Source organism: Jaculus jaculus, chromosome 8, assembly GCF_020740685.1.
Source record: "Jaculus jaculus isolate mJacJac1 chromosome 8, mJacJac1.mat.Y.cur, whole genome shotgun sequence".
Classification (NCBI taxonomy): domain Eukaryota; kingdom Metazoa; phylum Chordata; class Mammalia; order Rodentia; family Dipodidae; genus Jaculus; species Jaculus jaculus.
This window is the reverse complement of record NC_059109.1, coordinates 3,717,874-3,730,390: the sequence shown is the minus strand read 5'-3', so window position 1 is coordinate 3,730,390 and position 12,517 is coordinate 3,717,874. Positions and strand designations below refer to the sequence as shown.

General features: G+C 48.9%; 1 protein-coding gene across 1 annotated transcript in view; it reads right to left on the bottom strand.

Moving 5' to 3' along the window:
• The window catches only part of Uhrf1bp1 (UHRF1 binding protein 1), a 51,329-nt gene extending 40,261 nt beyond the window's left edge, over positions 1-11,068 (bottom strand). The window contains exon 1 of the mRNA XM_045157491.1: positions 10,915-11,068. Coding sequence (XP_045013426.1) covers positions 10,915-10,958 — 44 coding nt within the window. The 5' untranslated portion in view covers positions 10,959-11,068. The remainder of the gene's footprint in view (positions 1-10,914) is intronic.
• Between the last annotated feature and the right edge of the window lie 1,449 nt (positions 11,069-12,517).

Genomic DNA, 12,517 nt, shown 5'->3' with positions numbered 1-12,517 from the left:
TCCCACCCAGCTGTCCCAGCTGCACGCAGACTTCCCGGTCCTTCTCAGAGGGAACCTTCCCCTCCCTACACCCACTCACACACACTCACCCTGCAGCAGCTCCTCTCCTGTGGCTGCTGGTCCCAACCCCGGGCCCCAGGTCCCTTCACATGATGTCACAGCTCTAGCCGGGTTCTACTAGAGCCCCTGTCGCCCTCCCAAACCAAACCAGTGTCACCAGGAATTCACCTACCAGCACACAAGGGAATTTGGGAAGAACTGGCCAGCCAAATGGACAGGATGCTCATGGACTGACCAGGGAGGAGGACCTGGGGCCAGACAGAAGCCCAGAGAAGCCACCTGGGCTGAGCGGTGACTCCTGGGCGCCCAGCCTGGGACTCCTACATTCTAACTCCTGCAGCTGCAGCCGCTGCTCCCAGGTTTGTCTGTTTGTTTTGCTTTTGGTTTTTCTAGGTAGGGTCTCCCACTAACTTAGGCCAACCTGGAATTCACTATGTAGTCTCAGGGTAGCCTCGAACTCATAGCGATCCTCCTACCTCTGCCTCCCGAGTGCTAGGATTAAATGCATGTGCCACCACACCAGGCTGGCTGGCTGGCTGGCTGGCTGTCTGTCTGTCTCTCTCTGTGTGTGTGTGTGTGTGTGTGTGTGTGTGTGTGTGTGTGTGTGTGTGTGTATTAAACTTTTTTGTGAGCAGAGACAGAGAGAAAGAGAAGGGGTGTGCCAGGGCCTCTGCAAACAAACTCCAGATGCATGAGCCACTTTGTGCATGTGGCTGAAGTGGTTACTGGGGGAAATCAAACCTGGGTTGCCAGGCTTTGCAAGCAAAGGCCTTTTACCTCCGAGTCATCTCTCCAGCCCACCTGCAGCAGAAAAATGTTGTGGTGTTCTTCCTATCCTCCAGCTCACGGCACAAGCCTTCTTCAGCTTTTGTGGTTTTTTGTTTTGTTTTGTTTTCTTTTGTTTTTGAGGTAAGGTCTCACTCTTGCTCAGAATTCACTACGTAGCCGCAGTCTGGCCACGAACTCATGGCACTCCTCCTACCTCTCTCTGTCTCCCAAGAGCTGGAATTAAAGGCGTGTGCCACCATGCCTGGCAGCTCTGGTGTTCCAATTGAGGATAACATCACAGTCCAAGGACAACTAAAAAGGCTAACGGGCCTGAGACTACATAGTGAATTCCAAGTCAGCCTGGGCTAGAACGAGACCCCATGCCTCGAAAAACAAAAGCACCAAAAAAAAAAAAAAAAAGAGCTAATGGCATCCTAGTATTTATTCTCCTTAGAAAATGTGGAAAAACATTCTCTAACCATCTGGTACTGTTACTGAGTGCAGAAGCTAAGAAGAAATCAAATTGGAAAACAGATTTCAATCAACTTTCATCTCTGCCAGAGAAATGCAATCTGCCAAAGAGACGACCGGGAACGGCTCTCAGACACCCTGTGAAATGGTGCCATGATGTTGGGAGAAAACATTTCTTTGCTCAAGTGTAGGGTGTATGCGCAATTTGTGTTCCTGTAGTGCTCCATACAGCCTCCTCTGGTAGGCTGTGCTTGTGGTGGAAGGAGTGGAATGTGGGTGCCCTTGCTCTTCACCAGGTCTTGTTTCATCGGTGTCTCTTACTCCTCTTGGAGCTTGCCACTTTTGGGTGGAGCTCCAGCAAATCCCAGGTCTCTACTTCCCTACTGACTGAGGTTACAGGCACAGGTGACCACACTCAGCTGTTTGGGTTCTGGAGATTCAAACTCAGGCTTTCTCCCTCTTTTCCCCCTCAGATCCTCATGCTTGTGCAGAAAGTACACTTAACTACTGAGCCATCTCTCCAGCTCTTTTTTATTTTTTATTATTTTTTAATGAATATACTTTTTTTTTTTTGGTTTTTCCAAGGTAGGGTCTCACTGTAGCCCAGGCACGTGCCTCTGAACTATTGTCCCAGCTGAAACCCCCCCTTTTTTAATTGAAGAAAAGGTTTCATGTAGACTAGCTACTTCATAGCTGAGGCTAGTCTTGAACTCTTCGTCCTCTTGCCTCAGGCTCCCAAGTGCTGGAAGCAAAGGTGTATGCCACTACATATGGCCAGAAAGGATCTTAAATAATCATTTATTTAATTTCAATTTTATTCAATCCAATTTATTACAATTTCTTTTTTTTTTTTTTTTTTAAGGTAGGGTCTCACTGTAGCCCAGGCTGACCTGGAATTCACTTACCTCAGGGCGGCCTGGAACTCATGGATATCCTCCTACCTCTGCCACCCAAGTGCTGGGATTAAAGGCGTGTGCCACCACACTCAGCTAAATGAGGAGAAAGAACTAGAACTGTTAAAGCAGGGCTGGAATGATGACTCAGCAGTTAAGATGCTTGCCTGGGAAGCCCAGGTTCAATTCCCCAATACCCACTTAAAGCTAGAAGCACACAAATAATTTTTTTCCTTTTTTTTTTTTGCGGGGGGGGGGTGGTGTGAGGTAGAGACCTCTCACTCTAGTCCAGGCTGACCTAGAAATCACTCTGTAGTCTCAGGGTAGCCTCAAACTCACAGCGTTCCTCCTACCTCTGCCTCCCGTGTGAAGGATTAGAGGCGTGCGCCACCACACCTGGCCTACTATCCTTCTCTTGCCATGACTTCAGCCTTACAACTCTACCTTCAGGGCTCTCGTGTAAGTTTTCTGTTTGGTCTGTTCTGTTGGGCAGATAGATTCACAGAAACGGAACTTTGCATTTTAGTTAGACAGCTTGCAGGATCTGCCTCATACATACATGCTGGTCTCCAGTCTCGGGGGTAGGTGAAGGCACACATTTCCACGTCACTGGCAGTGTGTCCAGGACTTGCACCTTCACCCACTACCCATCCCAACCCAGGCATAGCCACAGAGCAAGGATTCTGCAGAAGCTCCCATCCCTCGCTTCTCTCTCTCTCTTGGTGTGCGTGGTGTGTGTGCCTTTGAAGTGTCCCAAGGGCTCGCTTGTGGGGGCCAGAGCAGATACAGGGTGTGCTGCTCCATCACTCTTCCACCCAGGTTCTCTATGAGCTGGAGTCTCCTAACGATCCTGCAGCTTGTTATTGTTTTCCACAAGCTCTGGCAATTCCCAGGTCTCCCTGCTCCCTGGGGCTACCGGCGCACAAGGCCACTCCCAGCTGTCTAAGTGGGTTCTGGAAAGTCTCTCTCAGGCCTCCCCAGGCTCTCATGCTTGCACAGGAAGTGCACTTAACCTCTGAGCCAGCTCTCCAGCCCCATCCCTGAGTTCAATATTGTAACTCCCTCTGAGCAGGGAGACTTGCTGAAACCTAGCCTGATTAGCTGAAACCCTGACACCATTTGGTCTGACCAGTCCCTTTCTTGGAAATTACTTCTTGTCATCTGGCACCCAGCAGGAGCCATTCATGTAAGAGTGCGAAGCAGATGCCTGACCGGGATCATGAAAGTTAGGCATGCACACCTGTGCAGGCAAGGGCAGTGCTCTCCAAAATGGCAAAGCTGCAAACAATCTTCCCTCATGGTAACTGTGGCCCTGGGACAAGCATTAATTGAAAGCTGTGTCATATTTTGTCTTTATGTAAAGCAGTTTGGTTCTAGGCTCATGTAATCTAAGCAAGTAATTCACCTTATGTAAACATCTAACAACATTCAAGACAAGAGATGACAAAGTGTCTTTATGGGACATTCTGCCAAGGGCAGCACATCAGCATCCTTACCCCCTCAATGCTTGTCTCTTCTCAGCCACGGTGGAAACCAAAACCAGTTCAATGACCTAAAGCATGCGTGTGCAACTGTTCGGCTCCTCTGGGCCACAGTCAATGAAAAGCTGTATGTATTGGTCCACACACCGTAAGTGTGTATCATCACACACCAATTCACTGTGGCTTTTGCGGGTGAACACGGGAACCCGTCCAGAATCAAAACACTATTTCTACTGTACTACACACTGCAACTCTCAACTCTATAAATAAAATTCCATTAAGCAGACTTAAAAGACAATTATCTGTCACTATCAATGTTCTCTATATATCTTTAATTATGAGCTAACAGTCAGGTCACATAGAAAAAGTGCTTTAGTGTAAAGACCAGCATGTATGTAAAACGACGACCGAGGCAGGCAACAGCAATGCCTCCAAGTCAACAAGCGGACCTAGCGCTTATTTTTCTGGCACAATGGTACAAACTACATGTCCATCACCCAAACTGCTAACATGTATTACTTTTACACTTTAATCCCTCCTTTATATCACTACTGATTGATAAATAATGGAAAACAACCTGGCGTGGCAGCCATGCCTTTAATCCCAGCACTGTGGTGGCTGAGACAGGAGATCACCATGAGTTCAAGGCCAGCCTGAGCTAGACTGGGTTCCAGATCAGCCTGGGCTAGACTGAGACCCTGCCTCAAAAAAAAAAAAACAGCAAAGAAAAGAAAAAGAAGAGAAAGAAAGAAAAAAAGAGAAAGAGAAAAAGAGAGAGAGAGAGAGGGAGAAAGGAAGGAAGGAAGGAAGGAAGGAAGGAAGGAAGGAAGGAAGGAAGGAAGGAAGGAAGGAAGGAAGGAAAAGGCTGGGGAGATAGCTCAGGTTTTAAAGGCATTTACCTGAAAAGCCTTCCGGAGAGCTGCAGAGATGGCTTAGTGATTAAGGTACTTGCCTGCAAAGCCAAAGGACCCCAAAGCCCAGATGCACAGATGGCACATGTATCTGGAGTTCATGTGCAGTGGCTAGATGCCCTGGCATGCCCATTCTCTCGCTTTCTACCTGCTTCTTTCTCTCTCTCTCTCTCTAATAAATAAATAAAAAGAAAAGCCTACTGGCCTAGGTTCAAGTCCCCAGTACCTATGTGATGGCAGACTCACAAAGTGGCCCACACATCTGACATGTGTCTGCAGCAGCAAGAGTCTCTGGCATATCCATGTACTCTCACTCTCTCTGGAACTTTCTTTGCTGACAAATATATAAATAAATGAATATTTTTGCTTGTTTGTTTTTCAAAGTAGGGTCACACCCGATCCCAGGCTGACCTGGAACTCACTCTGTACTCTCAGGGTGGCCCGGAACTCTCAGCAATCCTCCTACCTCTGCCTCCGGAGGGCTAGAACTGAAGGCATGCCACACCTGGCTAGCTCTGAAGCAGCCAAGGGCCCCGGCCATTGTGGAGGCTACACGCAAGGTAAGCAGGCAGCAGGGCTGTGATGCACATCCTTTTCTCAGGGATCCATGCCATACTCAGATTATTCTTCAGCCAGTTCTAAAAAGGTGATGGTCACTAAATGCCCTCTGATGTTCAAGCAAATCCTCTAAGCGGTTAACTCAGTGCACACATCTTAGCAATTTCACCTGTGCTGAGGTCAAAGTGCTCATGCACTGTGCCTTGGCACAGAAAGGAGAAAGAGGACTAATCTTTCCTTCCTTCCCCACGTCAGGCCAATACAAAAGCATTCAGGGTTGGAGAGATAGCTTAGCATTTACGGCACTTGCCTGAGAAGCTTAGAGACCCAGGTTTAATTCCCCAGGACCCACGTTAAGCCAGATGCACAGGGTGGCACATGTATCTGGAGTTCATTTGCAGTGGTTAGAGGCCTTGGCATACCCATTCTATCTGCCTCTCTGTCGGGAGCCATAGAGCAAAAGCCTCTCCATTTTGCCTAAGCCTGCTCACAAGCTGATCCATCCAGCTTTCTTCTGTTAGGTACTTCTGTAACATCGGTCAGCAGACTGCTTACAGAATCTTATCTTTTGCAAAAGGCCAGTTTATGGTCAGGATGTGAAGCTTGGTGCAGTCAGGATGTTAAGCCATCGAGGCAAGATTAGATGAAGACCTAATTACATCCCCTCTAGGTTTCCTGACAATTCCAAAGCCCTAAATCACGTCAGCCAACTTATTCCCCCACTTTTCTTCCCCTACATAACCACTGTGTAAAAAATAAAGACTCGGGGGCTTTGACAAACACCTAGCATGGTCTCCTTCTTGTGTCTGCTTGCCTTTTCCCACCTAGGTTAGCTTCTCCTCGAGTCCTTGTTCAACTTCCCGCTGGCCGGGGCACCTCTCTCTCATAAATAATATTTCTTTTTAAAAGAGCATTTATCTCTACTTCCCTGGACTCAAATGGCAAGGAATGGAATTTTGTGCTAGCTTGTACACAGCCAAAAATTGGAATTGGAATGTGTGGTGGTTTGATTCAGGTGTCCCCCATAAACTTAGGTGTTCCAAATGCTAGGTTCCCAGCTGATGGAGATTTGGGAATTAACACCTCCTGGAGGCAGTGTATTGTTGAGGGCGGGCTTATGGGTGTTAAAGCCCCATGCCAGTGTTTGGCACACTCTCCTGTTGCTACTGTCCACCTTATGTTGGCCAGGGGGTGATGTCTACCCTCTGCTCATGCCATCGTTTTCTCCTGCTATCGTGGAGCTTCCCCTTGAGCCTGTAGGCCAAAATAAATCTCTTTCCCAGAAGCTGCTCTTGGTTGGGTGATTTCTACCAGCAATGCAAACTGGACTGCAACACAATGATACAAAGATTATCATGGGGCTGGAGAGATGGCTTGGTTAAGGTGCTTGCCTACAAAACCAATGGACATAGGTTCAATTCCCCAGTACCAATGTAAAGGCAGATGCACAAGGCTTAAGAAATCTTGATTATAGTAGAAAAGCTATATAATTCAAATTTCTGGGTCAGGCATAGTGACACACACCTTTAATCCCCACACTTTGGAGGCAGAAGTAGGAGGATTGGTTTGTGAGTTTGAGGACACCCTGAGACTACATAGTGAATTCCAGGTTAACCTGGGCTACGGTGAAACCCTACCTCGGGGAGAAAAAAAAAAGAATTTAGTGAAAATCATATTTACTTATTACTTTGTTTCTGTGGGGTTTTTCATTGTTTTGTTGTTGTTGTTTTGTTTTGTTTTGAGGTAGGGTCTCACTCTAGCCCAGGCTGACCTGGATCTCACTCTGGAGTCTCAGGCTGGCCTCAAACTGACTGCAATCTTCCTATCGCTGTTTCCAAACTGCTGGTATTAAAGGCATGTGCCACCACACCTGGCTTCCCTCTAAATTTTATTTACCAAGACACCAATAAGATTCATTCTAGGCTGGGCAAAGTGGCTAAAGGTGCTTGTTTGCAAAGCTTGTCAGCCCTGGTTGGGTTCCCTAGTACCCATCTGAAGCCAAATGTACAGTGGTGCATGTATCTGGAGTTCATTTACACTGGCAAGAGGTCCTGGTGCAACCATTCTTTCTCTCTCACACACACACAAATAAATAAAATTTTAAAAAGAAAGTTGGGGCTAGAGAGATGACTTAGTGGTTAAGGCACTTGCCTGAGAAGGTTCAATTCCCCAATACCCATGTTAAGCCAGATGCACAAGGTGGTGCGTGCGTCTGGAGTTTGTTTGCAGTGACTAGAGACCCCAGTGTGCCCATCATTCTCTTTCTGTATATATCTGGTCCCCTCTCAAATAAATAAACTATTTTATAAATAAGAAAGGTGCATTATAATAAGATACTTTTTATTTTTTTTTATTTATTTGAAAGTGATGGACAGGGGGGGGGGAGAATGAGCACAACAGGGCTTCCAGCCACTGCAAACGAACTCCAGACACATGCACCCCCTTGTGCATCTGGCTAACGTGGGTGCTGGGGAATCGAGCCTCAAACCGGGGTCCTTAGGCTTCATAGGCAAGCATTTAACCACTAAGCCATCTCTCCAGCCCATAAGAAGATACTTTGTTATCTGAAACCTCATGACCAAAATTAGACATGAGAGTTACTGGGACATCCTCTCCCCTCAGGTCAAACGGCATAGCCATCAAGCAATTAAACACCTACCATATTTACTTAACATAGGCTGGCTGTCCACCTTCCCCTCTTCCCCCATCACATTTAGCAAGCCACAGAACCATGACTACTCTGCAGGCCAACCAGCCTGTGTGTGTGATGGGAATGACACATGCATACAATGTCACACTTGAATAGGCAGCTTTTCCAAAGTCAACAAATAAAAAAATCCCCTGTTAGCCTTTCCAGCCAGACATGCATCCTATTACTGGAACTGAGAGGTTGCAGCTATATAAAATAGCCTCCCCCACCCTCCTCAGGCCCGTGCACAGAAAATCAGAAGTGCCCCTCAGTCTGTCACACTATCCCAACACCATCAATTAAGGGCTTTGTTCTCCCAGACCTCACCAAAAGTGTGAGCATATACACATGGTGAGTCTGAAGCCAGCCTGGGCCACATGGGATCATGCCTCAACAAAACCAGTGTTACCAGCATATGCAATTCCAATGCTACGTTCACAGAGGCGCATAGAAGCCCTGTGAGCTACAGGCAAAGTGTCCCTGAGTCAGGAGGCTGAGTCCTGAACACTATTTTACTTCCTGTACACGTGGAGCAAGTCTTTTACCCTCTTTAGGCTCGCTTCCTCGGCAGAAATGAGCTTACTACATCAGGGATTGGTCATGGACTTCAGGAAGCTTTGAGGGATGAAGGCATGTGCTTTAGGGGTCCCCCTAAACTAACTCTCCTCCCCCCAAAAATGTAAAAATTACCTGAAGCCAAATATAGGGGTACATGCCTGAGATCCCAGTACTCAGGAGGCTGGGCAGGAGGATTTAGAGTTACAGGTCAGCCTGGGCTACAAAATAAGGACCTGTCTAAAAAATAAAAATCTCAGGCCGGGTGTGGTGGTGCACGCCTTTAATCCCAGCACTCAGGAGGCAGAGGTAGGAGGATCACCGAGAGTTCGAGGCCACCCTGAGACTACAGAGTGAATTTCAGGTCAGCCTGAGCTAGAGTGAGACCCTACCTCCAAAAACAAAAACAAAACAAAACAAAACAAAACAAAAAGTCAGCCACGCGTGGTGTCACACACCTTTAGTCCCAGCACTCAGGAGGCAGAGGTGGGAAGATCGCTGTGAGTTCGAGGCCACCCTGAGACTACATAGTGAATTCCAGGTCAGCCTGGACCAGAGTGAGACCCTACCTTGAAAAAACAATAAATAAATAAATAATTAAAATGTCAATATATATGAATTTTTCCAGGGAGAAGGCCCATGGCTTATTGCAACTCAAAAAATAAAAATTGGGCCAGGCATGGTGGTGCACACCTTTAATCCCAGCACTTGAGAGGCAAAGGTAGAAGGATCACGGTGAGTTCAAGGCCACCCTGAGACTACATAGTGAATTCCAGGTCAGCCTGGGCTAGAGAAATCCTACCTCGAAAAACAAAAAACAAAAACAAAACCAAAAAAAAAAAAAGAAAAAGTAAAAATTGGGTCTGGGCAGATGGCACAGTGGTTAAAGGTGCTGGTTTGTAAAGCGTGCCAACGTAGATTCAATTCCCCAGTACCTACATAATGCCAGATACACTGACACATGTGTCTAAAGTTCTTTTCAGTGTCAAGGGGTCCTGGCTTACCCATATTCTATCTCTTTATAAATAAATAAGTAAAATTGCCCACGGATTCTACTGAGCACTTACTACGTGTGAGTACTAAGTCTTATCACATATTAGCTCATCTTCAATAACTTTTTTTTTGGGGGGGGGGAGACAAAGTCTCACCATTTAGCCTAAGCTGGCCTGAAACTCCCAATCCTCCTGTCTCAGCCTCTGAAACTCTAAGATCACGCCCATCATGTGCCACAACAGCCTATAATAATCTTTGAAGGAGATACCAGTCTTACCCTCATTTTAAAACCAAGCACCTGTCACCTCTGAGCCATCTCCCCAGCCTCCCAAGCATTACCCTCATTTTAGAGACAAAGAAAGTGAATCAGAGGCCAGACTCTCATGTGAGCCTGGAATTACAATGTGGTGGAAGTTTCAATGTGGTGGTTAACCAAGAGATCTAGCTGATAATTAAAGTCGGAGATGATCAAACGTACGCCAGGATCAGCCAGGAAAACGAGCGGCTAGTGGCAGGAGTCGGGTCTCACATTGCACTAGCCTAATATGATGAGAAGCCTTAGATTGACATTGGTACAAGGCCTGGTTTTCCATGTTGACTGGCCAGTCTACTTGCTGCCTGTCTCTTGAAAACCACTGACCACGTGGAGCCAAACCCTGACACCCTAGAGCTAGCTTGGGCTGCCTAAGCTATTAACTACCATCACCAGCCCCGGGCTGGTTCTCAGGAGTGAAAACTAAGGGCAGAGCGAGCTCCCAGGTTTTAACGCCACCAGCTCTGACAACCTGAGCCGTAACACGCAGGGAACCAGGAGACATACGCTGCCATGGCTGAAAACCGTCTTGCCAGCTAACCCCCTCGTGTACAAAATAAAAAATACCCAACAAGGCCACAGAAGGCGTCAAAGCAGAAGTGGCCATTAGCTGTCAAAATATAAACCTCCACATCTTCTTGCTGAAACTTTACCCCTAACTTTCACGACCTTTCTGCAAGGCGTCCGTGTGAAGAGAAGAAAAGCCAAGGAGGAAGGCTTCGGCGGGGCGGGCGGAGGGCTTGGCTTTACCCGGCCCGGGGTGATGCAACAGGGTCACCGCACAAGGAGGGGCGCGCTGCCGGGGAGGAGGGCCGGTGCTGGCGTTGGGAACCCGCGAGGGGACGCGGGGTGCGCAGGACCCGCAAGAAGACCGCGACGGAGCGGCCCGCCTGGCGGGGCGGGGCGGGAAGATGCGGCCAGGGACGGCGGGGACGCGGCAGGGGCAGACAGAGGGGCGGGCCGGGGTGGGCCTGGGAGGGCGGTCGGTGGAGGACGGCCGGACCAGCTGCCCCGAGGCGAGGGCCGGGACGGAGGAGGGAGAAGGGAGCTGGGCTCCGGGGTGGGGAGGAGGACGGGCATGGCGACAACGGCCGGCGACACGGGCGCGAGCGCGCCGGGGCTCGGGGTCTGGCGAGGGAGGGGAGCCGGGGCCCCGGAGCGCGGCGCGGCGCGGCGCGGCGGAGGAGGGCCGGGCCGGGGCTGGCGGCGCAGGCGCTCTCACCGGGACAGGTGTTTCAGGATCTGCTTCTTGATGATCCCGGCCATGCCGGCGCCGCGGCCTCCTCAGGCTTGGACGAGAGGCGGGCCTTCACCTCGCCGCGGCGCGGGAACCGGCCGGCCCCGCCGCCATTTGCCGCTCTCTCGTCCTGGCCCCCGGGCGTCCAGAGTTCCTCCGGGATCCCATCCGCCCGCCTGCCCGCCCGCGAGGAGCCTCGGCCGCCCGCAGACGGGCGTCCAGAGCGCGCGCCGCCGCACTCGAGGACTGGGGGAGGGGCGCGACGGAGCGGCGCACGCGGGGCGGGGCCTCGGGGGGCGGGGCCTCGGGGGGCGGGGCCTCGCTCCTCTCCTCGACGTGGGTTTCTGCCACTGCTTCACCTTGCAGCTTCCTGTGCTTTACTTTTAGGCACTGGAAAGGCGGGTGTCGGCATTTTATTTTCTTTCCTTTTTTGGTTTTTCAAGGTAGGGTCTTGGTCTAGACCAAGCTGACCTGGAATTCACTCTGTAGTCTCAGGGTGGCCTCGAACTCATGGCGATCCTCTACCTCTGCCTCCGGAGTGCTGGAATTAAAGGCGTGCGCCGCCACGCCCGGCAGTATGCGTGCATGCGTGTGTGTGTGTGTGTGTGTGTGTGTGTGTGCGTGTGTGTGTGTGTGTGTGTGTGTGTGTGTGTGTAATTTTTTTTTTAAGGGACTCTAGCCCAGGATGACCAGAAACACACTGAGAGCCGCAGGCTGGCTTAGAACTCACTGTGATGCTCCCACCTCAACCACCCACACTCTGGAATTAAAGGCAGAAATGTCCGTCGGACGCTTTAAAAACAGGTTGGTTTGTTTTGCTTTTTTTTTTAACAGGAAATCGTTATCTTTGTTTGGAGGCAAGATCTCATTCTAGATCAAGCTGATTTGGAACTCACTTTAGTGCCAGAATGGCCTTGAACTCAGTGGTCATCTACCCACCTCGGCCTCCTGAGTGCAGATAAAAGCTTTTGTTACCATACTTGGGCCTTCCTAACTTTACAAGAACAACTAGTTCTAGGAATATTTTTTGGAAAGGTTCTTCTCTCTGCCATTGAATTTCCTTTGTGAAAATCAAATGACCATAAATGGTTTGAATTTAAAATGTCCTCCAGCCCCATCATGTACCGGTAACCAAGAGTACAGTAAGACAACAGAGTTCCGCAGGCTCCAAACCCATCCTCCAGCTCTACATTCTTACTGTCTCCTCAGTGATGTTCCCTATGTTTTGGACTTTTGAGGAAAAGACTCATGCTGTAGCCCAGGATATCCTAGAACTTGTTACGTAGCTCAGACTGACCTCAAATTGTCTGCAATCCTCCTGCCTCAGCTTCCTCAGATGTTTTCTCTTCTTCAACATAGTTTGAACAATTTATAGAAAGGTATTTTATCTGTATTTACCCATATTTTTGCTCTTACTTCCTAATATGAAACATTTTAGTCATTATGGGTCCCTTTATTATTTATATTTTTGGGTTTTTTTTGTTTATTTATTTGAGAGCAACAGACAGAGAGAGAAAGAGGCAGAGAGCGAGCGAGAATGGATGTGCCAGGGCCTCCAGCCACTGGAAATGAACTCCAGACATGTGCG